This window comes from Trichosurus vulpecula, chromosome 3, assembly GCF_011100635.1.
Source record: "Trichosurus vulpecula isolate mTriVul1 chromosome 3, mTriVul1.pri, whole genome shotgun sequence".
Lineage (NCBI taxonomy): Eukaryota > Metazoa > Chordata > Mammalia > Diprotodontia > Phalangeridae > Trichosurus > Trichosurus vulpecula.
Genome location: NC_050575.1, coordinates 168382442 through 168408473, shown reverse-complemented (window position 1 = coordinate 168408473; position 26032 = coordinate 168382442). Strand labels below are relative to the sequence as shown.

General features: G+C 40.8%; 1 protein-coding gene across 1 annotated transcript in view; it reads left to right on the top strand.

Moving 5' to 3' along the window:
• The window catches only part of VAV2 (vav guanine nucleotide exchange factor 2), a gene marked incomplete in the record, with an annotated part of 409366 nt that overhangs the window by 239782 nt on the left and 143552 nt on the right, over positions 1–26032 (top strand). The window contains 1 exon segment of the mRNA XM_036750644.1: positions 6753–6811. Coding sequence (XP_036606539.1) covers positions 6753–6811 — 59 coding nt within the window.

Below are 26032 nucleotides of genomic sequence, written 5' to 3'. Positions count from 1 at the left end.
TGCGCAAGCTTCTGGCAATGGTGCACCAGGATGGAAAATTTCATGCTTCAATTTCTCTTTTCCTTCTTGTCAGGTCAGGTTGGGCTTGAACAACGAATAACTTTTTGACAGTATCCTGTTCCTGTCAGGGACAATTCAAGTCATGTTGGGGAGGGGCCAGTAAATAGGGCGGTCAGGTGTCTTCATCTTTCTGGCAGAGAGATAAGGTGACCCAGCGACACTAGCCAGTGGCTGGCAGCGGTCTCAGCAGGGACCTTTATGCACCTGCCAGGATTTGGCTGCCCTTGTGTAGTGTAGAACTCTCCAAGTATAACAAATTCCCCTTTGAGGAGCTCTGCTGATTCTCCTCCCTCCCACTGGCCAGTGAGGTGGTGGTCTTTGGATGACTATGGCATTATGGGATCACAGAATTAGAGTTTGAAGGGAATTTAAAAGCTCTCATTTTATAGATGAGGAAACTGAGAGATTAAGTGACTTGCTTAAGCAACATTTAAACTTTTGTCTTTCTGTCTCCAAATCCCATAGATCCCATAGGTGGTGACAAAGATGAGATTTAAACCCTGGTCTTCTCAACCCAAGGGCAGCTAGGTGGCACAGTAGATAGAGTGGGAGATGATTTGGAGGTGGGTGGAGGCTTATGGCAAAATTTCTGCTTTATTCCACCTCAAACATAAAGTATATGCTGACTACCAAGAACAACTTAAAGGTATCTATGGGTAGCTAGGTGGTTCAGTGGATAGAGCACTGGGCTTGGAGTCAGGAAAACTCATCTTTTTGAGTTAAAATCTGGCCTCAGAGACCCTTTCTATCTGTATGACCCTGGGCAAGTCACTTAACTTTATTTGTCTCAGTTTCCTCATCTGTAAAATGAGCTGGAGAAGGAAATGGCAAACCACTTGAGTATCTTTGCCAAGAAAACCCCAAATGGGCTCATGAAGATTTGACACAACTGAAAAAAAAATGACCGAACAACAACCTGAATCCAGATCCAGTGCTTGAAATCAAAAATATCTTGTTCATCCTAGAGAGGATTTTGGAGAGACTCTTCCTCAGAGGATACAAGAGTCTAGTGACACTTGATGGAAAAATTATTTGTGAATTTGTCTTATCTATAAGGTGATTTAGTGGGAGACAGAAACCAGACTCCTGTCCTTGCCCATGCTGTTCCTCTTAGTATGTCTTTCCTTAGTATGTCAACTTTCCTTTTAAATCTAAATCCTATCCCCTGAATCCTTATCTCTTTTGAGAGCCTTCAGTCACTTCCACCCCTACTGCCCTTAGGTTACTGGATGATAATGATAGCAGTGGTTTGCAATTGGTCATCTTTTCTCCTGACATCTACTCTGAGAGCTAGGTGCTATTATTATCTCCAACCTAAAGAAACCTGGGCAGATCCAGATTAAATGAACTGCTATAAGATTACTTAAATACCTATTAGGTGCCTGAGGCCAGATTGGATCTCACTTCTTGGTTTCTGGTGGAGTGCTCTATTTCCTATTACCAAAGGTACATTTGGGAGATGCTTAACAAAATAAATAAATATATAGTACAATATAGATAATGTTAATTTGTCATTTTCTAAGTCAGTATGCTGCCTGCAGGGATCTGTTTCTATCTGAATTTGACACCCCTGTACTCTACCACTTAGCCTGTCCCATTACCACCTCAACTTCTACACATCCAACATTAAGCTTATTATATTTTTCTTCCTAAACTTGCCCATCTTTCTGATTTTACCCGGTCTCTCTGTTGACATCTGTGTTCACCTGTGTTTGTAACTTTGAAGTTATTTCTGCCTCTTCCTTCACCAGTCCTGTCTAATCAATTGCCAAGTCTTGTTGATTTCACTCTTCACCTTCTCCCCCATCCATTTCCTCAATTCTGTTCCAAGTTCTGTGCCAAGTAACATTATTACCCACCTGGACCTTTGTAATACTCCTCTAACAGGTCTTCCCTCTATTCTCTCTCTCTGCCAATCTGTTCTTCATATCACTGCCAAAGTATTTTTGAACACACAGATCTAGTCATATCATTCCTCTGATCAAAAATCTTCAATTGCCTCCTAAATTAGATGTTTACTCTTTTGCCTGCATTCCAAGTCCTGTATTATCTGCTTACCTTTATAGCTTTATCTCACATTTCTAACCCCCATACATTCTTTTCTCCAATTAGTTTGCCTACTCTCTGTGCCAAATACATCATGAACTCTCCTATCTCTGTGCCTTTGTTTACGTTCTTATTCCCTGTGCCTGGAATGTCTAATGCCCCCCTTTACCTGTTGATTATCTAGCCATTCTTTAATGAACACTTCAAATGCTGCTTGCTACACGAAACCTTCTCTAATTCTCCTTTTTGGTAATGGCCCTCCCTCTCACTTCCTCTCTAATGCATCTATTGTGAACTGTTGCATATCATACTTTAATCAATCAATCAACAGGCATTTATTAAATGCTTACTCTGTGCCAGACACTAAGTGCTGGAGGGAAACTAAGAAAAAAATAGTCCCTTTCTTCAATGACCTTACATCTGAGTGGAGGAGACAACCTATAAATAAATAGGTACGGACAAGATGCAGGCAAAGTAGGTGAAAGATAATCTTGGAGGAGAAGGTGTTAACTATTGCCAGGGTTGAGAAGAATGAGAAAACCTCCCTGAGGTTTAAAGGAAGACAGGGATTCTAAGAAGTGGAGAGTAGGAGGGAGAGCATTCCTGGTGTGGGGGTGGGAGTAGGGCAGTCAGTGGGAAGGCATCAAGGCAGAAAATGAGTGTTAGTTTCAAAGAACATCGAATAGTATGTCTGTCTGTCTCTGTGTATGTGTCTCTGATTTCTAGTAGACTATAACTTTCAACTACATGAAAGCAGACATTTGGCATCTCTTACACTTTGGATTGTGCTTGGCATTAAATGGTGAGCATTTAATATTTGTTGAATTTTAAGTGTCTGTGATCATTCTTCTTGACACTTTATTGCCTGTTGTTCTTGCCTCTGAGCCCAGGCAGCCAGGAGGCGTAATGGATAGGGTAATGGATTTGGAATCAGAAAGACTTGAATTTAAATTCTCCTTCAGACACAACTAACTTCATAACTTTCTTAGCCTCAGTTTCCTAATTTGTAAAATGGGGATAATAATGGCACCTAATCCTCATCATTATTGTTGTAAGATCAGATGAAGTAACGTGAAATGAGTTGCTTTAAACCACTTCTCAGTTAATACACATTTATTAAGTGCTGAATATATATAAGGGAGTTATCATTGTCATAGTCATTGTAATCATCATCACCTGAAGACTGTCTTTTTTTTTTTTTAACCCCTCCTCAGCTAGGTGGTACAGTAGATAGAGCACTGTGCTTAGAGTCAGGAAGACCTGAGTTCACATCTCTCAGATAATTACTAGCTATATGACCAGGGCAAGGCACTTAACCTGTGTTTGCCTCATTTTCTTTATCTCTGAAATGAGGATAAGAAAATCCCATAAAGTTATTGTGAAGATCAAATGAAATAATGTGGCACATAGTAAGCATTTAATAGATTCCTCCCTCCCTCCCTCCCTTCCTTACTTCCCTCCCTCCCTCCTTGCTGCTTTCTCTCCTTCCCTTTTTGGAATTGTTGAGTACAAAGGATCCAGTTTTTTCTTCCACAAAATGTGCATTTCTTCAACTCCTTCAATAGGTGGCACCATTCAAAGGAAGTAGCTAAATGAAACATCCACATTTACCATTTGTTTATCTGGGGAAAAGTGTTAAATGAGGGAAGGTTTTGCATTTCTGAGTCTTACCCTTAGAGGAGCACTGAGGAGAGTATCTCAGCCCTTATTTAGCAGAGCAACTGATGAATCCTCAGGCTGTACTTGGGATGGGATGTCATGAGTTTTCCGGTTCCAGTGGCTTGAGTTGATCTGACACGATGGCCTTTGACCGCATACTTTTATTTCCTTTACAAGTATTAATCTTCTTAGACAGTGTTTCACATACTTGGGCTCTGTAATCTGGGACTTGCCCAGGCAATTTTGGGGTGCTCCATGGGGACCTCTGGTTCTCTTTGGGGACACTGCCCTTCATCCCACCCCAATGACATAAGAGTCAGCAGAGGCAGTTGAGGATGGGGTCACTCTTGGGGAGCACACATTTCTTTGCTTTGTCACATCTCAAAGCCAGGCCGACACAGAGCAGAAGCAGCTGGCAAGCCGCTGGCCTCGGCTGCCTGAGGTCAGAGGATGGTTTTTCTTCTTGTTTGGTACATTTAACCCCATTTAAGCATCAGCCTTTGCTTAATAACACATACTCACCACTGACCTCTTTACAAACTGTAAGTGACAGTTCATATAGCCAAGTGGAAACAGCCCAGCAGCTAGGAGCTCTGGGATCAGGCTTATATGTTAGAACAAGCCATGACAGCTGAGCATCCCAATGGGTTGATGGAGAATTTTCCTCCTGGGCAGAATAGAAGGCAGAACATGTATTTTTTTTTTTAAGAGCTCAGTATTTGTGCCTCCTACATGACATTTTTAAAACTGACATGAGAACAGATACAGGGGTATTAGCAGTGCAGTTTGTTCCATTGTCCAACACGTATCTATCGACTGTCTGGAGATACTCAAAGCTAAGAACAGTTCTAAATAAATGCTACCCTTAACTGTTCAGAAGCACATTAAATAAATGTTAGGAGCTAAGGTTAGGCCATTTCCATGGTAAAATTATTGGCTTATATCTAAGGAAATAGTGAAGATTCCAACAATAGAATCCGGTTGTTAGACTGACTCAAAATATATACCCATCTCAGTGCCCCCCACCCCCACTCTCCTAGTCACCATCCTTATAAGTCAGATAATGGGTTCGGAATAGATGATTTCCAATTTATCTCCCAGGTCTTTTGTGTCTGTATTCTAAGTTCTTGTTCTGCTCTGACATTCTTTGAGTGAGTATACTATGGTAACTGGGAAATAAATTGGCTCTAGGCTATCCCATTGTTACCCATGGTAGGGGTTAGATTTAATCTAGCGCTAGCAATTATGAGAGAATCTTAGGAGCTGGGAAGAGACCTTAGTGATCTTCTAGTCAAAACTGTTTCATAAAATGAGTGTTTTCTTTTGTTTCTGCTTGATGTTTTGAGCTGGGGACAGTCTATGTAATACTCTACATTGTGACACATAAAAAGTTTGAGAAACAGTTTCTGGGTAATTAATCATTTTTATTAGTCATGTTCAAAATAATTAATAATAGGGGTCAGTGGCGTTCTTGAATGCCAAAGACCAGTCCATGGAACCCACTCAATGCTTATATGCCCTTGGAAGAGTAGGTGTTTCCAGAGAGTGGCAACCAATTCTGATTGGTTAATAGTTAATGAGAAGAATGAATAATATAAGTGGAGGTGGGTTTATTCTAATGAGGGAATAGTGAACTTGACTGAAAAGTCAGTCTTGGACAAAGAGACTTACCTCTTATCTAGACTACTCTGCCTAGTTTGATCTAGACAAAAGGGGGTCCACCTCTGCTCAGATCTGGCTAAGTGGAAGGATGAGCCAGAATTCACCTTAGGTTAAAATTTTTTGTAAGGTTCTCTGATTGGGTGGGAGCAATAACTCCAAGAGTTTGTCTAATCATCTGCCCTGCCCTTCAGAGAACCCAGCTTTGACCTAATCTTCAAATGAGGAAGGAAAATAATCCTGGATCTCCCCAATATTTGGTTATTTAATATCCATTTCTCTCAACATCCATAGACTTCCACTTCTGTCATGAAGGGAGCCAAGCATGGTCAATATAATGATACAACATTCAATTCATTTTCTCTTTTTTCCCTCCTGTTTATATGTCATAGTCATTATGTATTTTGTTTTGCTCCTATCTACATCAGTTCATATAAGTCTTTCCTAGTTTCTTTGAATTCTGTTTCTCAAGGCACAGTAATCTACCATTATATTCATGCCCCATTTGTTTAGCCATTCCCTAGTCAATGAGCAATGACTCTGTTTCCAGTCTTTGCTATTACAAAAAGATGCTGTAAATGTTAATAACATTAGTAATAGCTAACATTTACATAGCATTTTGTTATGTGGCAGGCACTGTACTAAGTGCATATTATCTCATGTGATCCTTACCCTTCTATTTTCTCCTTCCTCCACCATATTCTTTCAAAGAAATGTGAGGGACTGTGTGTACAGTACTTGGATTATTGGGGAGAGAAGTGATACTTTTATCTAATTGAGTAGTGATTAGGGTTGGGGAAAGGTAAGGGAAAGGTAAGGAAGAGGGGAATAGTCTGCCAACCACTCTCCTCTTAGAAAGTCCTTTTTGTGTTTGGATCAATGTCTCTTGAATGGCACAATGTCATAAAGGCAACTGACCTGATGTATTATTATTATTACTGTCTTGACATGATATCTTCTGTACCAGGGCTGTCCAACTTTAGGTTTTCATTGAAACAATAGTCAGTATATTTAGTGAGAACTCTGCAATAGCTCAGCTTCCTTTACAAAAGCATTTATGTAAATTTCTATGCTTGTAGGCAGGCCTGTTCTATACCATGAAAATGTTTCTGAACCAGGCATTGGATTGTAATGTCAAAGCTTATGTCTTATCCTGAAGATCAGACATGCAAATAAATTTATTAGTTTGACCATCATTGTGTTTCTTTTATTTAAAAGAATCCAGATAAAATGTGCCAAGCCAACAGTTTTATATATCCACAAAACAATATTGTCATTTTTCTATTTCTTGACAAATTACAAAAGCATCTCTTTTGCCTTCCCCTCAGGTCATCTCTGCAGTGTCTAGACTCTCTCTGCACAGTATTGCACAGAACAAAGGAATTAGGTAAGTTTTTCCTGTGCTCAATAACTGATAAAGCTGTGTGTGTGTGTGTGTGTGTGTGTGTGTGTGTGTGTGTGTGTGTAGGTGTGTTTATCTCTGTCTGCTACTAGCCCAGCTTGTCACAGACACTGGAATTCTAAGCAAACATTTTATAGCCTCGTCCTTTTTCATACATTTTCAGTGTGTCTTAGAATTACCTTTTGACTTCAGCTCAAAAAGAGTGGGGAAGATGGAAAAAAAATAACCACTAGCCTTCAATTCACACTAGGGAAATCTTGCAAGCATGTTTCTTATGACTGCAAAATCTTTTTCGATTTAGGTAATGAGATCAGCAAATTAATCCTTTCACAGATCATTGCCTACATAAATGCAATGGAAAGATCAGGAAGGTTTTGGTGTGAATCAAGTAGCCTCCATATTTGTAGCTATCAGGGGGCAAATGGATGAACCTGATCTTATTGGGATTTTAATGGCCTTTTACTGGGCCTCCAAAGGGTAGTTTGGAACAGAGATAGTGTGACATTGTGAACAGAATGCTGGACTTCGAGCCAGGAAGATCTGGGTTCAAACCTCACATCTGATATTTAGTGGTTATGTGATTCTGGACAAGTCATAGAATCTTCTGAGCCTTGGTTTCTTCATCTGTAAACTGACGTGCTTGGGCTAGATGGCCTGTAAAATCCCACCCTCCTCTAAATTAGAGAGAGAGAGAGAGAGAGAGAGAGAGAGAGTGTGTGTGTGTGTGTGTGTGTACACATACATAAATTTATAGCTATTTTATATTTATATATAAATTGTATGTATATACACAATGTATACATAGTATGTAAATATATGTGGAGAGGGAAGGGAAGGAGGGCAAGGGTAAGGAAAAAAGGAGGGAGCGAGGGAGAGAAGCATCTGAGTTTTTAGAAGGATTGTTGCCAGGGATGTGTTGGAGCCAACTCAAGCTGGATTGTGAGAGCTGATTGTTAAATTTTTGGTGTGAACATTTGCACCTCAGACTTGGGCAGACACTATAGATTAGGGTTGGATTTTTAAAAATTGATTGTCTAGACGTGTGAAAGCAATGAAGAAAATATTAGTAATGCAGATTAAACTTAAAAGGTATGCCATTCCTCCTTTCCCGCAGCCCTACCCTCCCATCCCTGTCAGCCAATTGTTAAACATTTACCACATACCTCTGGATATAGTCCAGAATTTGCATTCTGGGAACTTAGGGGTTGAGGGACACACTGACAAGGATCCATTTGGAAAATGAATGAGCTAAATATGGAATTAAACAAGAATAGAACCAAAATGTGAGTGGGTAGTAAGCTATTTACATTGCATGCAGATCAAGGATGAGAGTATCCTGAGTGGCAGGCTTCAGTGTAATTTTGGAATGCAGAACAGGAACATGGTTTTGTGTCCAGTGCTCAAAATGAGCCAGACAGCATAAAAAGGAACTAGTTTGGAGTGTACCTGTGTGGCAGGGTGTTTCCATTCATGTCTATGTATTGAAAGAGTTACTAGATTGTATATATGCATGTGTATGGTATACATAGTAAATTGACTTTAAAATTAGAAGTCCATTGAACTTGACTTTGATTTGTGGCAAAATTTTAGACCGTATAATTAAAGTTGTGATTAATGAACACCTAGAAAAGAAAGAAAGGCTCACAACTCACCAGTATGTCCTCATCAAGTATGTCAGACCAATGTAATTGCTTTTTTTTTTTTTTTTTTACAGGGCTGCTAGAGTGTTATATCTGGGGCTGTTATAGGAGGTACAGTTTGGCTAGGAGTTAGAAAAGAGCATCTGAGAAAGGCTCACACGTTCTTGTGGTAGATACAATGGAGAGAACCGGCCCAGACAACAGGCCAGTTAGGTAGGTTCTCCATTGGCGAATGGGTACAGACCTAAAGAGTGCTCATTAATGGGTCAGTAGAGTGTCCCAGGGTCTGTGTTTGTTCCTGTCCTGTTTCAACATTTTTAATCAAGGACTTGGATAAAGGTCATAGATGGCATTTGTAAGATTTATAGATGGTACAAAAGTTGGGTTGATAGCTGCCATGTTGGATGACTAAACCAGGATCTAAAAAGGGTTTAAACAGGGAAGAATGTTGGGAAGAATCCAATAAAATGAAATGTAATAGCAACTACAATAAGAATAAATGTAAAGTCTTGGGTTAAAACATTTAACTTCACCAATACAAGATGGGGGAGGTGTGACCAGAAACCAGTCTCAAAAAGATCTAGGGGTTGGGGCAGCTAGGTGGCGCAGTGAGTAGAGCACCAGCCCCAGAGTCAGAAGGACCTCAGTTCAAATTGGGCCTCAGACACTTAACACACTTACTAGCTGTGTGACCTTGGGCAAGTCACTTAACCCCAGTTGCCCTGCCTTCCCCTCCTCCAAAAGAAATACAAAAAAAAAAAAAAGATCTAGGGGTCAAATGTGAGTCAGTTGTGTGACATGGAAGCAAAGAAAGCCAACTCAGTCATAGGAAGAGAGGCATAGTGATGAGTACTGGTACCTAGAATAGTCTAGCCTCACCACTTCTAGAATGTTGAGCTCATTTCTGAGAGTATGGAATGATGGATCTGGAGTCAGGAAGACCTGGTTCCAGATCCCACATGGAGAGCTGTGTGAGTATGAGCACATGGTACCTTGTGCCTTAGTTTCCTTCTCTATAAAATTGGCATTGGGCAGCTAGGTAATGAAGTGGACAGAGTATTGGGCCTGAAATCAGGAAGGCCTAATTTCAAATCTGGTCTCAGACACTAGCTGTGTGACTCTGGATAAGTCACTTAACCCTGTTTGCCTCAGTTTCCTCATATGTAGAATGAGTTAGAGGAAAAAAAATAGCAAATCACTCCAGAATATTTGCCAAGAAAACCCCAAATGGGGTCAGGAAGAGTCAGAAATGACTGAGCCTTAACAAAAATGGGTATGACCAAATTTGTTTTCAGGTGCTTTGTAGAACTATATTGAGTATCAAGTGAGATAGAGATAGTATATATAAAGTTTTTTCAAACATTAATATGTTATATCACTTTCCAGCTATTATTTATTGTGATTGGTGCCACATTTTTTGAAGAACACTGACTAGATAGAAAGTGTTCAGAGGTTCATGAGGAACTGTTGTCACACAAGGATCAGTTGAAGAAATTATGTATTCAGGTTGGAGAAGAGAAGATTTAATGGAGGCAAGAATTGCTGTCTTAGAATATTTGAAGGACTGTCATATGGATTAGATGGATTAGATTTATCTGGCTTGGCTCCAAATGACAAAAATAAGAGAACTGGATAGAAATCACAGAGAGGCTAATTTAGACTCCATTGAAGAGAAAACTTGCTAATAATTATAGTTATTCAAAAATAAAATGCCTCCAGAGGTAGTGGTGGCTGTTCCCAGTCACTGGAAGCCTACAAGTGAAGAGTGGATGGCCAGTCTTGTAGATTGGCAAGGTAGGGATTAGAACAGGTGGTGTCTCTAATGACCATTCCAGAACTGAGCTTCTGTGAGTTGGGTTCTAGATTTGGCTCTGTCACTATAGTTCAGTCATTTTACTTATCTAGGACTCAATGTTCTCCTTTGCAAAATAGGGCTGTCCTGCATTCCTCATAAACCTTTTGTGAGGATAGAATAATATGGTGTGTGTGTGTATGTGTATGTCTGTGTCTGTGCCTATGTGTATATATACGTATATGTGTGTGTATGTCTGGGCAGGCCTGGGCTTGAGCATGCAGGGTAAGAAGCAGTGATGTGAAGCTCAAATGAGATTATGGATATTAGTGCTGCTATAGTCCCCAGGCCTCCAGTCTGATGATGGCTTCATTCTCTTAGCCTTCTACTGTACTCTTGAGCCAAAGTAATGGTTATAGAGCATTATAGGGGTTTGCTAGAAAATTTCTAACAACCAGGCTCTCCTTAAAAGAAAGGTACATGCACTTTAATAGTTTGAATACATTATTAACATTTTCTTAATGTTAATTAAGTGCCCGAAGTGGGTGATACCGCCCCTTGAGGGATGCTGGAACAATCCAGGGTGGCAGTAGTAGCCTCAGGTACAATTGGGGGGCATTGAATAAAAATAAGGAGGCAGTGGAAGCATAAGGGAAGAAGAGAAAGATAAGAAAATTTTGAAAAATCATTCATACATGTTTTATCTATTTTGTAACAGAGTTAAAGTCATAGTGATTACATTATTTTCCAAATAAACACACAAAATGCAAGTTAAAACTGATCAGTGGTCAAGTCTGCTGATGGGTCTTAACAAGCAAGTGTTGGCAAGTAGAGTGTCATGCATTGTTGGGAAGTCCAGCATGCATTGGCAGGAATATGTGTTTATAATGACTTGTTTACAATACGGCACTATATGGTTACATGACACAGTATTACATCATCAAAATTTCAATGCCCCATCATCTCATAGCTAATTTGCAGCAGAACTACCACCACTAGCACTGCGACCACCAACCCCACGACCACCATTAGTTGACACAACACAGTGCTTTCAAGTTTGCAAAAGGCCTGACTTGTCAATGGTTATGGGGCCAAGACTAGAACCCCTTCTCACTGCCTTCAGGGTCCTCTCTGCTGTGTCATGTTATGCGCGGGAGTAGCCTTCTCCAAGCACAGCAGCAAGTATGGTACCACAGGCAAGCCAGCCTTAATAAGTAGGGTTGGGCAATTTTCTCATGCTTCCACAACAGTGTGAGAGTTTTTCTAGGTAATTTAAACAATCTGGTGTCTGTCAAGAATACATTCAAAAACCACTAACTAAGCTCTTTGTCTGAGACCAGCTCCTAATGGTATTAATTAGGAGACATTTTTAGCTTGGCCCCACTTTCAAACTGAACCGGAAATCCTGGGATCTCTGCCTCATCCTCCTTTTCGTAAGATTAGATTTAGGACTGGGTGAGACTTTAAAGCCTCCCCCATCCTCATAGTTCAGCTCCTTCACTTTACATATGAGGAAATGGAGACCCAAAAAGGTTATTACTTGCTCAAGTGGCAAGGTTGGCATTGGAACCAAGGTCCTCTGACCTCCAGCCTTCTTTCCATCTTACTGCTTGGAAACCTCTAGCGATCCCAACTCTACTTCTGATGCACTGCCCCTCCCTCCCCCGCCCCACTTTAAAAAATGATCATTTTAACAACCCCTGCACTTTGCATAATGAGATGATTTACCATAAGAGCCTCATTATGCATCCCAATGGCTGATGAATTGGCAGCTTAATCTAAAAATACTGCCTGGGGTCCAATGGGGCAGTCTATGTGGTTGGAAGGAAGGGCTTTAGAGAGCCTGACTCACCTCTTCTATATATAGATAGGCTTTTGTTTGGGGAAAGATCCTCTTCTTTGAGGCTTATGGCCTTGAACAAATTAGAAATACCAAGGTGGCTAAGTCTAGGGTTTTATTTCAGGAACTGGCCACCCCTTCACAGGGTACATGATCCAGGAGCCCAATTTAAGTATCCTGATATAAAAGGCTAGATGTGAATCAATGGGGATATATTTTACTTGTCATGGAAAGGAACATTGGTCTATGGGCACACCCCACCCAAAAATAAGAGAGGGAGAACAGATGATGTTCGTGCTTTATTACTGCCAGCAGTATTCCTGGATTGTCTGGTAGCTACTTTCTGGACATGTCAACTTTGGCCTCTTTCACAGGGTAATTCAGTTATCTATCAAAACAGTTATGCAGAAGTGACAGGGTTATTTCCAAGAGCAATTTTCCAAAAGGGATGAAGGAAAGAGCCCAGATAATGGATTGTTTTGCCTGTCCTGGGGCTCAGATTTGCCTTTGCACTTGTCTCCAGCTACATCTGGTACATTCCTTGCAGGGGGAGGGGAGGTGTTGTGGGGTTAAGATTTCAGCACTGGATTTTCTGGTGGGAAGGAAGGCAAGTGTGGTTTGCTATGCATTTTTTCAAATAGACATGTGGCCATGTTGCTAATACAAGACTTGCCTCTCATCCTAGACTGTTTGCTGGACCCCCTGGGAGATGACGCTCATCCCTAAGTCAATGTTGCTCCTATGTGAAGATCTAAAGGTCCTTTTGAGGGCCAAGGGGCGAGGCTATGGCACACTACAGTCTTTCAGGCTGGCCAGGATTCTTTTAGTTCGCTCTAGCTTAGGGAATCAATCAACAAGCATTTATTAAATACCTCTTATTGACCAGACTCTATACTGGATTCTGGAGATAAAAAGATAAAAATGAATGTGATCCACCTTCAAGGATCTTAAATTCTACAGGGAAGATGACCGTGACTTCAGGGACATTATGCAAGTGAATTGGATTTAAGTGAGGAAGGGCTGTGCAGAGTCACCAGCCTCACTTTCTCCTCTGGAGCCATCTGGGTGGAATGGTCTGATATCGATTAGGATGACTGGAGATGGCCCTGGGTGCAATGGGCGGGGGGGGGGGGGGGGGGGCACGACACAGGCCTTGGTCTTTTTAAGCTAAGGTCTTTAACAGGTCTCAGTTTGACTGAGGCAACCCCCCATTCACTGGTTAAGGCTAGGTTAGAAATGAAGCAGAGAATGGCCTCTATTACATATTAAAAAAATAAAAATCAGTCTAGGAGGGGAAGACTCTCAGGGTTTCTGGCCAAAACAGAAACAATTGCTATTTACATTCACTCTGAGCCATCAGGGCCCAAACGATGATCAAGTAGTACTTGGCCTGTGACCTATTGTTGGCCAATTAATGAGAGCCAAAGTGATTTGGACTTAAGGCATGGTCCTTAAGAAAAAATTCTAGCCCCTAAACCCCAAGATATCTTTTAAGGGTACATTCCCTTGGGCAGAGCACCCACAGGTAAGGGTATGATACCCTGTGTGGTACATCTTCAAGGTCGTCATTCTTCTGTTGTTATATAACTAGATAGTCTTCAAGTGATGGCTGGCGTGTGGATGTGAATCATGGCATAGCACCCCTAGTGCTTGGAGAATTAAAGTTGAGGGTCACCCAAAAGGCAACAGAGAAGCAGATGGTGGGTGCGAGTAGGCAACAATATATTCCCAACTAAGAATTATAGAAGGGAAGTACAGGTAAGGGATGTCATTAGAGAGATATGAGCAGAAAAGAAGTCAGGCCAGTCAGGTGGTGAAAGCAGGGGAAATACTGATGGGGGGGGGTAGAGAGCAAAAGAGATTATCTCATTTCACAATCAGCTGGCAGTCAAATGTTCCATTGGCACCCAGTGATGCAAAGAGCTCTAGAGGAATGCTCAACACATCCCATAGACATCTTATACAGGATTTTGGGGAGGATGTAGATTAGAGTTGAACATGATGAGAAAGCAAGACAACCCGTATCCCTTGAGGGAATTTATGCATCTGTAGGATACTAGATCCATTCAAGTTATGCTAAATAGGTGGGACAAGAATGTGAAGTTTGCAAAATTGACTTTACTACATCTCTCCTTTCTCCCTTTTGTGCCCACCTTACCCCTTCTCACTCCCAGGATCTCAAAGCCTTTTTCTCTTCTTTATCCATCCAAACCTACTCTAACGAAGTAGTTCCATCTATCTGACTCCTCCTGATTCCATCTGGGGTTTTCTTGGCAAAGATACTGGACTGGTTTGCCATTTTCTTCTCCAGGTCATTTTACAGATGAGGGAACTGAGGCAAACACTTGTGAAGTGACTTGCACAGGGTCACACAGCTAGTAAGTGATTTGAACCCAGGAAGATGAGTTTTCCTGACTCTAGGCCCAGTGCTGTATCCACTGTGCCATCTGGTATTTATTCAAGTGAACAGAGCTCAATTTAATTTTATTCTGTTAGCTTCCGTAGAGGAAGGCCATAGTCATAAATTAAATGTCTCATAATGATACAGTAGAGTGCCCTGGCTTTGCTGTTAGAAGACTTGCATTTAAATCCCCCTCTAATGCTTTGTGACTTCTCCAAGCCTCAGTCACCTCCTTTATGAAAAGAGGAGTTGGAATAGAAAGTCTCCAAGATCCCTTCCAGGTTTAGCATTATGAATCCTATGAAATCCTGCCCATATGACTTTGGTCAAGTCACTTAACTCTGTCTGCCTCAGTTTCCTCCTCTGTAAAATGAGCAGGAGAAGGAAATAGCAAACCTCGCCAGCTTCTCTGCCAAGAAAACCCCAAAGGGGTCACAGAGACTCAGACACAACCGAAACGTCTGAACGATACCTGATCCGAGTGGAAGAGGAGAGATGGGATTTTATCATCTTTTGCTCTGTGTTTGATTCCATCTGCAAGCTGTTCCAACACCACCTTTTCAGTCTTATATTACTTCCTTCCTCCTAATGCTCTTTGCTCCAACTAAACTGGACTCCTCTCTGTCCTTCAGATATGTGTCCTGTGTTCTTCTGCCCTTGTCCCTCTGCATCATCCATTCCTTATATCTGAGCTATCTTTCCCAATCTTGTTCCTTCTGAATTCTTCAGTCCTCTTCAATGCCAGCTTGAATATCACATCTTCCAAGAAGCCTTCCTTGCTTGAATCAGTAACGACCTTCCTCCAAGGAACCCCCCTATCATTTTGTTTTGTACTTTAATGCATTTACTATGTGTTATCAGTCAACAAACACTTCTTAAGTGCTAATTATTTCCCAGGTGTTCAGGGAGGACTAGCGCCTCTGGTGTGAGGGCCACTGAGTCCTTTTCAGAACTACTTCTCCACTTTTGGTGTCCACCTTCCCAACTCCCCTGTGGCTCCAAGAAGCCATATCATGCGCAGTGGCCAGACGCTGGCAAAACTGTCTCAGCAGATGGGCTAAACCAGGTTGAGGATAACCGAGGGGCCTCACGCCCATCAGTGAGTTAGGACGATGTCTATCACAAGCATGTGAAGACTTCCCCTGGCACAGTGGGCAGATGAGGATAGTTTGTCCCAGTGGCCATGAAGGCAGCTGAAGCAGGTTCTGTGGGGCACTTAGAATTTGGTCAGACATCAGTGATGGTGAGATCATCTTGACTTTTGTCCTGCCACTGAACTTCTGTGACTCTGGAAGAGAGAGTGAGGCTGATGACTTTGTGCATATCTGCCTCACTTGAAATCTAGTTCATGTGCAAATCACCCCATGATGTCACTGATCCTCTTTGAAAAATGAAGGACAAACTACAACTGGCAATACAAAGACAAGAATGAAACAGCTATTCTCAAAGAGTATATTGCTGCTTTTATTTTGTGCTTTGTTTATCAGCTTAAGCTTCTTGAGGTGCAGGGACCCCGACTTTGTATCTCCTAGCACAGTGCTCCCTATACTGAAAGTCCTTAATAAATATTTTCTATATTGAAATGTCATTTCCCAGGGGCCACCTCACTGAGCTTGACCAGCCCGTTTCAGGAGCAACACTCCTTTCTGCTGGTTTCCAGCTGGGAACATTTCAGGTGCCACTCATGCCAGGGTTTTTTCCCCAGCTGTCCAGTAATCCCTCTGCAGAGACTATGCCTCCAGCTCCAGATAATGGGAGGATAAAAAAGGGATTCGATATTCCTGCTGAAATCCGCAAAAGTTGAGAGTGATGCTTTCAGTGCCTCAAACACTGAGTCATTTTAACTGTTTAGGACCTTCGTTTCCTCATTTTCCAGTGATGGGATTAGCTCTCTAAAGCGCCTTCAAGCTCTCACTCTATGAGCTAAGAAGGTAAGGGGGGAGAGAAAGGAGCCTCAGGAGTGGGGTGTTTGTGTGGTGGGGTGTGTGCTGTTAGTAGGGAATAAGCTGGGAAGCCTTTTTCTCTTTATGGGTCTGTTAAAAAGTGGGCAAGGAAACAATTTGAAGTGAATAATAACTTGGAATTCTAGTAAGAGCGTGAAAAATAAGAAATAGAAAAATTCTAATAACAGGTAAAAGAATGACATGAAAATAAAGAAGAATAAAATGAGAGTGAGAGTCCAAATGATAGACTTTTCTCAAAAATGTCAACAAGTACTTATTATTACTCATTAATTATTACTAATGTGTGTCTGGTCTTGTGCTAGATGCTATAGGGATTACAAATAACAAAACTACCTCACATTTCCTAACATTTTCAGATTTTCCAAGCACTCTGAATATACCAATGCTGTGAAGATTATTTCTATTTTGTGAATGGGAAGATTCAGACTCAGAGGGGCCAAATTACTTTCCCATGGACACACAGCTTATAACTGTTGGAGTCCTGATTCAAGCTGAGGTCTTCTGCTGACTAGTCTAGCCCTCTATCCATCATACAATTTTTCTTCTTTTAAAAAATATAGAATTTTATTAATAATTTTTCTAAAGAAAGAAAAAAGTTAAGTAAAACTAGTGAACGTAACAAAAAAATTCTGATTTTGTATGCAGCGTTCCGGTTGGGTTGAACCTCACTTCTACAAATGATCAGGGGTTACTGTCCTTTCCTATCTCTTCTTTGAGGCCTAGCTTGTTATTATAATTTCATCTCATTTGGTTAGGAGGAAACTAGGTAGTGCAGTAGATAGAGCCCTGGGCCTGAAGTCAAGAAGACCTGAGTTCAAATCTGGCCTCAGACATTTACTAACTGTGTGACTCTGGTCAACTTACTTAACCTCTGTTTGCCTTAGTTTCCTCATCTGTAAAATGGGGATAGTAATAGCACTTGTCTCCCAGGGTTGTTGTGAGGATCAAATGAGATAATGCATGTCAGTACCTGACACACAGTGTTGTTGTTCAGTTGTCTGACCCCATCCGGGGTTTTCTGGGCAAAGACACTGGAGTGGTTTGCCATTCCCTTCTCCAGATCATTTTACAAATGAAGAAACTGAGGCAAACAGGGTTAAGGCCACACAGCTAATAAGGCCAGATCTGAACTCAGGGAGAGGAGTCTTTCTGATTCCAGGCCAGGCCCTCTATCCACGGCACCACCCAGCTGCCCCCAGTACAGTAAACAGTAAAAACAAAAATGAGGATTATTATTGGTGTTGTTTTCCGTTTTTTCTTTCCATTTCCGTTGTCATGGTCATGGTTTGCATTGTTTTCTAGGTTTGGCTTATTTCATCTGGCATCAGTTCATATGAGTCGTTCTATGCATATCTTCACCATTTGTAACAGTCATGTTCCATGACATTTATATGCCCCAACTCTTCCGCAAAGTAGATGGGCATCTATTTTGTTTTGAGTTCTTGGTTACCACTGACAATACTTTCCTAAATATTTTGGTGTATACGGGGGGGGGGGGGGGGCGCTCTTCTTTTACTCTAAACCTCTTTGGGGACATATGCTGTCCTACTTTTTATACAAAGGAGCAGAATATCAAACTTCTCTCCTCAGGGAACTTATGCTCAGTAGGGGAAAGAAGACTTACAGAAAAAAAAAACGTAAACAAACATAAGAACCCTTGAAAATAACAAAGAGAGCTCAGATTTAGATTAAATGCTTCACAGATATTATCTCAGTGTATCCCAGCACTAACCCTAAAGAAGTAAGTGATTAAAGTAGAACTAAGCTCATTTTCCAGGTGGGAAGACTGAGGTTGAGGTTCAGAGAAGTTAAGGAATTTGCCCAAGGTCACACAGAAAATAAACCACAGAACCATTGTACCTGTGTCTTCTGGTTCAACATCCAATGCTCATTCTACTCCTGTATCCCATATCAGTGTATTTGGGAGTTCAGAAAGCTGAGTTCTAAAATGCTAAAAATTGTTTTAACCTCTAATTAGGGAAAAAAATAAAGTTTTTTTTTTAAAATTAAGTTCTAGTTTTGGCCCTATACAGGGTGTCCATAAAGTCCGTGTGCAATTTAAATAGTTGTAACTTTGTAACTATTTGTGATCGAATCTGTAAAAAGCAAAAGAAAGAAGAAACACTTAATTTTTTCTTGTTCTTGTTCATTTTCAACATGTCCACCATCATTACTAATACAAAGAGTAATACGATTCTGTGGTTCGTGGCAAACATTTTCAAGCTGATTTTCAGTAATGCCAGCAATCACATCAGTTATCCTAGCTGGCAGGTCTTCTTTAGAGCGAGGTAATATGGCAATTACGACTGTTGACCTTGCCACTAATGTGGAATGTTGCTTCATCGGAGAACATTAAATTACTCAAAAATGCATCATCGTTGCTAAGTTTTTCATTGAACTGGTGACAGAAAGTTAGTTGTGCATGATAATCCTCTCCTAATAACATCTGATGCCCTTGAATTTTGTACACATTTTTAAAAGTTGAATCTCTAAAAATAAAAATAAAATAAACAAAATTTCTAAAGACAAAAATAAACTAGATACATCAAGCTTTCTAATCCTTGGTACAGATTCTTTCTATCACATATAATTACAAAGTTACAACTATTTGAAATTGCACACGGACTTTATGGACATCTTGTATTAGCTTGTTCTGCGCCGTTGGGCACATGAGTTAATCTCTCTGTGCTTCAGTTTCTACACCTGCAAAGTGAAGGAGCTATAGTAGATGATCCCTAGTGCCCTTTTCCTCTCTGACCTTGTGTTCCAGGGTCCCTCTGGATCAGCTGTTCTATATTCTAAAAAGCTGTTCTAGTGTTGATACTCCATGATCCACCAGTTCTTGAGTGACTTCTGTTCTGTGGTTCTATGGAAGCTTTGAGAGTGGCTAGCTCTTAGCCTTAGACAGGCATTTTTGTCTTATACCAGCCTGCAAGGCAGGTGATGGATTCCCAGATTGGAGTGGAAAGGAAGAAGTAGCTCAGCAGGGGTCAAAATAGGAAAACTGAATTGCTTCCCAGCTTCCAGTGAGTCAGAAGTTAATTCCGAGACCATCAGGCACATCCATATTGAAATGTGAGTACAAAAGGATATCAGGAGGAAGCTAAAAACAGACACCTTTTTATCATTGGTATTTTAAATTGACCCCTACCCCTTTACTAACATTAATAACTGAGAAAAGCCTATCTCCAGGTATGCTGGATTGTGGCAGCTTTGTTTTTTATTCATTTATGTATTCATTCATTCATTAATCCTTTTATTCATTCAACTGAGTCAGCTAGTCATTAGTGCCTGGGACCTGGAGCCTGGAGACCTGAGTTCAAATTCAACCTAACTAGCTTTGGAACCCTGGGCTAGTCTTTAACCTCTCTCTCTGCCTGCCTCAGTTTCCACATCTGTAAAATAATAATAGAACCCATTGCCCAGGGTCATTGTGAGGATAAAATGAGATAACATTTATAAAGCACTTTGCTAACCTTTATTAAAGGGCTATATAAATGCTAACTATTATTATAAACAGTCTAATTACCTGCTATGTGTAGAACACTGTACTAGGCTTGGGGTGGGGCCAGGGGACAGCCAAATTCCAAGTTTAGACATGATGGTCCCTAATAGAGCTCCCAGTTTAGCAGGGATAAATTGGCATAGCTACATAATAATGTACGATATTATGTGCTAAGTACGTTAGTTAATTTCAGATAATTGAAATGTCCAGCAGAGAAAGCAGATTCAGATGAACAATAGCAATATTAAGGTGCTAAGGAGCCCATCATAAAAGGAACATTATTTCTCTCCCCCTGCCAGGTCACATGAAGCTTCCTTGTTGCCTTGCTTTTCTATGGGTTTTGTTTTTGTTTTGGGGGAAGGTTTGGTGGAGGAGTATCTCCAGGGGGGCTTGCTTCTGTTTTTGCTTTCATTATGATGATAGAATTGGCATAATTTATATTGGCCGTAGGAGGGGAATAATTGGAGCAAATTAAAATTCTAGCTGGGTGGGGTCATGAGAGGTCACCTGTGAATGCTTCCTCTTGGAACACAAAAATTGGCCTGTTGGCCCTGACCCTTCACACTCTACCAACATGTCTCCTGATGCTATGTGAGGCCTTTGCTAGTCACTCTCAATTGGGATGTGACAGCTTGCTGACCTTGTACTCAGATTGTTGCTGCTTCTAATGACAATCAGTAACCATAATTTATAGTTATAGCACTTAATGTGGATAGAAGCTTTTTGTGATCATACTCGCATCTGATTTTTACAACATTGCAGTTGCGTTGTTAGACAAGGTAGGAAGTGTTATCTCTGTTTTATAAATGGAGCAAAAGAGGTTCACAGGACCATGCATCATATCTCACTGATCCATCCACCCTTGGCTATAGTTTTACCACCAGCCCTACTGCTTGACTTATCTGAATCTTGAGTTCCAGAAATGGGGACACTGGGGGACTTAAATCACTCATTTTTGATAGCTTCAGCCCAAGGTTGAACTGTCCTGATTTGTGAGTGAATGTATACTCATATACTTGCCTCCATTTAGCCAGCCCAACCAGACTCCATACTTTATAGCCTATCCAGCCATCCACCCTTGCCAGCTGCCCTGCCACTGGTTTCATGTCTCCCTTTCCTTCTCTCTCCCCCTTCACTTCCAATTCTTCTACCTTTTGTTCTGGGAACTAGAATCAAAGTAGTATCACCAATGCTTCTGGAAAGACTGTTTCAGTTGGTGATTTATACCACTCACTAATGCAGTGGGGATGGAGTACTGGGACTGGAAGAGTGGAACTTGAATCCAGATCCTCCTGACTCTGAGGCCAGCCCTCTGTTCACTCTGCTGTGCCTCTCTGGGCCTCAGTCTTTGAGCATAAAAGAAACTGAACTTCCCCTGAGACGCAGCATGTTGTATGGTAAAGTGAGAAGACTTAGTTTTGAGGTCTGGTCCTGCTACGTAACTGCTGTGGAACTGTGGGCAAGTGATGGAACTTCTTGGAACCTCACTTTATATGTAAAATGCAGATCATAATTCTTGTACTCCCTACCTCATAGGGATGGATTAAGAACTAGAAGGGATCTTAGAAACTATTGAGTTCAATCTCTTCATTTTGTAGATGAGGAAACAGAAGCAGAGTGAGGATAAATGACTTGCCCAGGGTCATATAGTTAGCATGTGCCTGAGGCAGGATTTGAATCCAGGTTTTCTTAGGTCCAAGTCCAGCATTCTATCTGATATTCCAGCTGCCAGTTACTTTATAAATTGTAAAGTTCTACAGAAATATGAGCTGCTATTATTTGGAGTTTAGCCCATAATTCCTAAGATTATGCTTTGATTTTGTTTTAGCTCAGCTTTATTTTGGAAGCGGAATAGCTGACATTTACAGCAGTTAGTCAACAAGCATTGATTAAATGCCTATGTGCCAGACACTGTGCTAACTAAGTGCTGGGGATTCAAAGAAAGGCAAAAAAAAAAACCAAAACCCCAAAAATCAAACCCCACAAAACAGTCCTTGCTTCAAGGATTCTATGTTCTATGGGAGAACTTTAAAGGTAACTAAGTGTTTTATAAACGTTTAATGACATAATGATACTGTAAGGTAGATAATATAATTGGTATTCTCATTTTATAGAAAAAGTAATTGAGGTTCAAAGATTAAGTGGCTTGCCTATAATTACACAGTAAGTATTGGAGGAAGGAGTTGGACCCTGACATTTCTTGACCCCTCCAAGTCCATGCTGCCTTTCCCCTAGAACCTAGCATGTAGTACCTAGCAGGGGTGGGGGCGGGGAGGGGGGAGGGGAAGAGGGGGAAGAGAAGAGAAAGAGAAGGGAGGGAGGAGGGAGAAGAGGAAGAGGAGGAAGGAAAAGAAAGGGGGGGGAGAGAGAGAGAGAGAGAGAGAGAGAGAGAGAGAGAGAGAGAGAGAGAGAGAGAGAGAGAGAGAAAGAGGAGAAGAGGATGAGATTGAAATTTCATCATTATGTAGAATTCCTAGAGTAGACAACTCCTGCCCACTGAGTAAACTGGCAGCTTGGTAACTCATCAATAAACTGTACCGTAAGAGAGTTGCTGGGGCACTGGGAAAAAGGTGATTTGCTTGTAGTCACTCTGCTCATATGTTTACACTGGATCTTAATAGGTCATAGGCTCATAGATCTGGAGCTGGCAAAGAATCTCAGAGGCTCTATTCTAATTCCTTTGTTTTACAAAAGAGGAAACTGAGATCCAGTGGGATTAAGTGGCTTGTCTATATTAGCCCAGGGGCAGTGAGAATCAGAAGTAGGATGTGGACTAAGCCTTTATGACTCAAGAATCAGCTCTCTTTCTATTGTTACACACTGCCTCGAGACTTGAACCCAGATATTCCTGGTGTGGTGAACCTTCTGTCTTCCCTCTGCCACATAGTAGGCATGTACTTTGTATTTAGATGGCAGTTAGCACGTTGAAAGGATAGAATTTTAAGCCACATGCATAAGGCACAATATATATCATTCTATCAACTTTGGCATATTAATTCCACCCATAGGCAGAACAAAGAAGCTTTGTGCAGGGACAAGCTGGCATAGAGCTGTCCACATGCTGCCCTTCATCTACAGAATTTCTAATTAGTGAAATTTTCATACAACCCTTCTTCATGCCAACACAGTGGTTACCAGCATAGCCCCAGGGGAGATCAAGAAACATCTTAGCTGGGCATTTCAAGCTGTGATGATGAAGGGACTAATTCTGCTTTGAGACCTTCTAGAGAAGGGATGGATATTTTTGTAGGACAGGAGATGGTAGGAATAGCATGCTTGAGTTTTGGTACAGAGGACAGTTCCACCAATGTCTGCCCTTGCGGATTACTCTGTAGACACTCCTTGCCTTGGGGACTGTCCACTTTTCTTTGTTCTCAACCCTCAGGTTCTTCAGTGTCTGAACTTTATATCTCTCTTCTTGAGCCTAACACATTGTTTTGCATATAGGTGCTTAATGTTTAAGGAATTTCTGACTCAATGAATTGTCAGTGTCTATGCTTTCCCAAGGTTCATTCCTTGGGGGAGACATATTCTAGCAGAAGTATTGATAGTTTAAAACCAACTCTCTTTTCCCTGGTAGATAAATGGTCAAATGACATGATTGGACCAAAATCTAGACTATCAACATATATAGGCTCCAAAGAGATCAAAGAGAGAAGGAAAAAAAAAATCCCTTAATTATAGAAACTAAGGGTTTTCCCATCAGGAGATTTGGCCAAACAATGATTTGGAGAATGGCTGAACAAAGTGTGGTATATAAGTGTAACAGAATATTATTTACTATAAAAAACAAGATAAGGGATGGTGAAAAACCTCGGAACACTTGTATGAACTGATGCAGGGTAACTTGAGCAGAACTAAGAGAACAGTTTTTACAATATGAACAACATATTGTAGAGACAGACAACTTTGAAAGACTTAAGAACTCTCATCAAGGCAGGGACCAAGGTAGTGACTGACCAAGGTAGTGACTGACCATGGCTGTGATGAGGAAGGGACAGTAGATTCAAGGTGCAGAATGAGACATACATTTTTGGATGTGGCAAATATATATTGATTTGTTTTGCTTGACTATACTTTTTAAAGATTTTTAAAATTTATTTTTAGTTTACAACATTCAGTTCCACAAGCCTTTGAGTTCCAAATTTTCTCCCCCTCTCCCCCCCCCCCAAGACAGCATGCAATCTGATATAGGCTCTACTTACACATTCACATTAAACATTTTCATATTTTGACTATATTTGTTGAAAGGATTGTGCTTTTCTTTTTTCACTTTTGAATACTGATTGTGGGAGGGGGAAAACTATGTTGTTGCCAAAAAGAAAAGAAAGAAAGAAAAGAGAAGTGCACAGAAGGAACAGAATGAAGTTCAGAAGACAAGCAGGATAGCTTTGAAAGTAAAATGTTGAATACTTTTATAAGGTATGTGAAAATCTTCCCTCCCTCCCTCTTTTTTGATGTCTTTTAAATTCAGAATAAGAACAAAGGTAATGTCTCTGGTGAGCTTCCCTGAAACCCTGAAGGCAAATAAGTTATCTTTTTCACAGCTTTCATCTTGATGGCCTCTGATGGGAGAAATCTGGCTATCCACCTGTCTAGTCTATTTGGAACTAAAAGGACATAGAGTTGCAAATGGGTCCCACAGGTCATTCATTTACTTGAATTTTTTCTATCACCATCATGTTAGTGATGAGGAAAATGAGGCAAAGAGGAAGTAAAATTACTTTGCCAAGGTCATACCTCTGCTTGGCAGTTGAGCTTGGGAGTCTAACCAGGTTATTGTTCTTTCAGTCACTATACACCTGCTTTATTCTGGGCACTGGAGAAAAAACATACAAAAGTTAAATCTTCACTGTCCTTAGGGACCTATTTTAGTAGAGGAAATTCCTTATACATATATAGGTATGTACGGGACATAAATCAAATACAAACAAACCTTTGAGAGGAAGGCACTCTTGGCTGAGGGGACCAGGAAAAGTCTCATGCAAAAGTTGTCATTTGATCTGAGTCTTGACAGAAATAAGCAATTCTAAGAGATGAGAATCACATTCCAGGCATGAGGCACAGCCAGTGCAAAGCATAGAGATGGGAAATGGAGTGTTGTTTTTGAAGAACAGTGAGTAGGCCAGTTTCCCTAAAACATAGAGTACATGGAGAGGCAATAACATGTAAGAAGCCTGGAAAGATAGGAAGGGATCATGTTGTGAAGAGCTTAAAAACCTGAAGGGAGAGTTTATGTTTGATCCTAGAGGGTCAATTGAAATGTATTTAGTAGGGTGATATGGCCAGACCTGTGCCTTCGGGAAAATCACCAGAGCAGCTGTTCAGAGGTTGGGGTTAGAGAGGGGAGAGAATTGAGACAGGTAAACCAAATTAATTCAATGCTATTGAAGTAGCCTAGCTGAGAGGTAACAAGGTCTTGAAAGGCTTTGGAGTTCTATTATTTCTTATTGTCTTAAGGAATACTTATTTTCTATTTTACCAATTCTAACTTTCAGGGAATTCATTGCCTTTGGCCAAGTTTTGTGCCAAGTTGTCATTTGACTTTCTAATTCTTTATTCCACAACAATAATTTCTTTTCTATTTTTTCTCTAGTATTCTCATTTCATTGATCAAAATATGTTTAAACTTTTAATAACTCTTTCTTCATACCTTTTAAGAATTTAGTTGAATTTGCTGTGTTTTTCTTTGAGTCTTTGCTTATGGATATTTTGGAGTCATTCTCTTCTTCTGGTTTTGTGTTTTGAGTGTCACTCTCACTATGATAGTTTTTTATGATGGGGTTCTGTTTTTGTTTACTTAGTCTTCTGGCCCACTTCCTTGGAATTTGATGTTATGGGTAGTCTCTGTGAACTTCTGGAGGAAAGATCTGGGCTGGTCTCATTGTTGCTTTCTTGAGGTATTAAGTGTGTGTTACCCCAGTATCATAGGGAAATCTCAGGCTGGAGACCAGCAAGCTTTAAGCTTTCTCAAAGTGGCCTCTTCAGAGAGCGCATCTGATCACTGCCCCCCAGTCTGAACTCTTGCAAGTTTCTGACCTGAGCAACAATGGAATACTGCTGG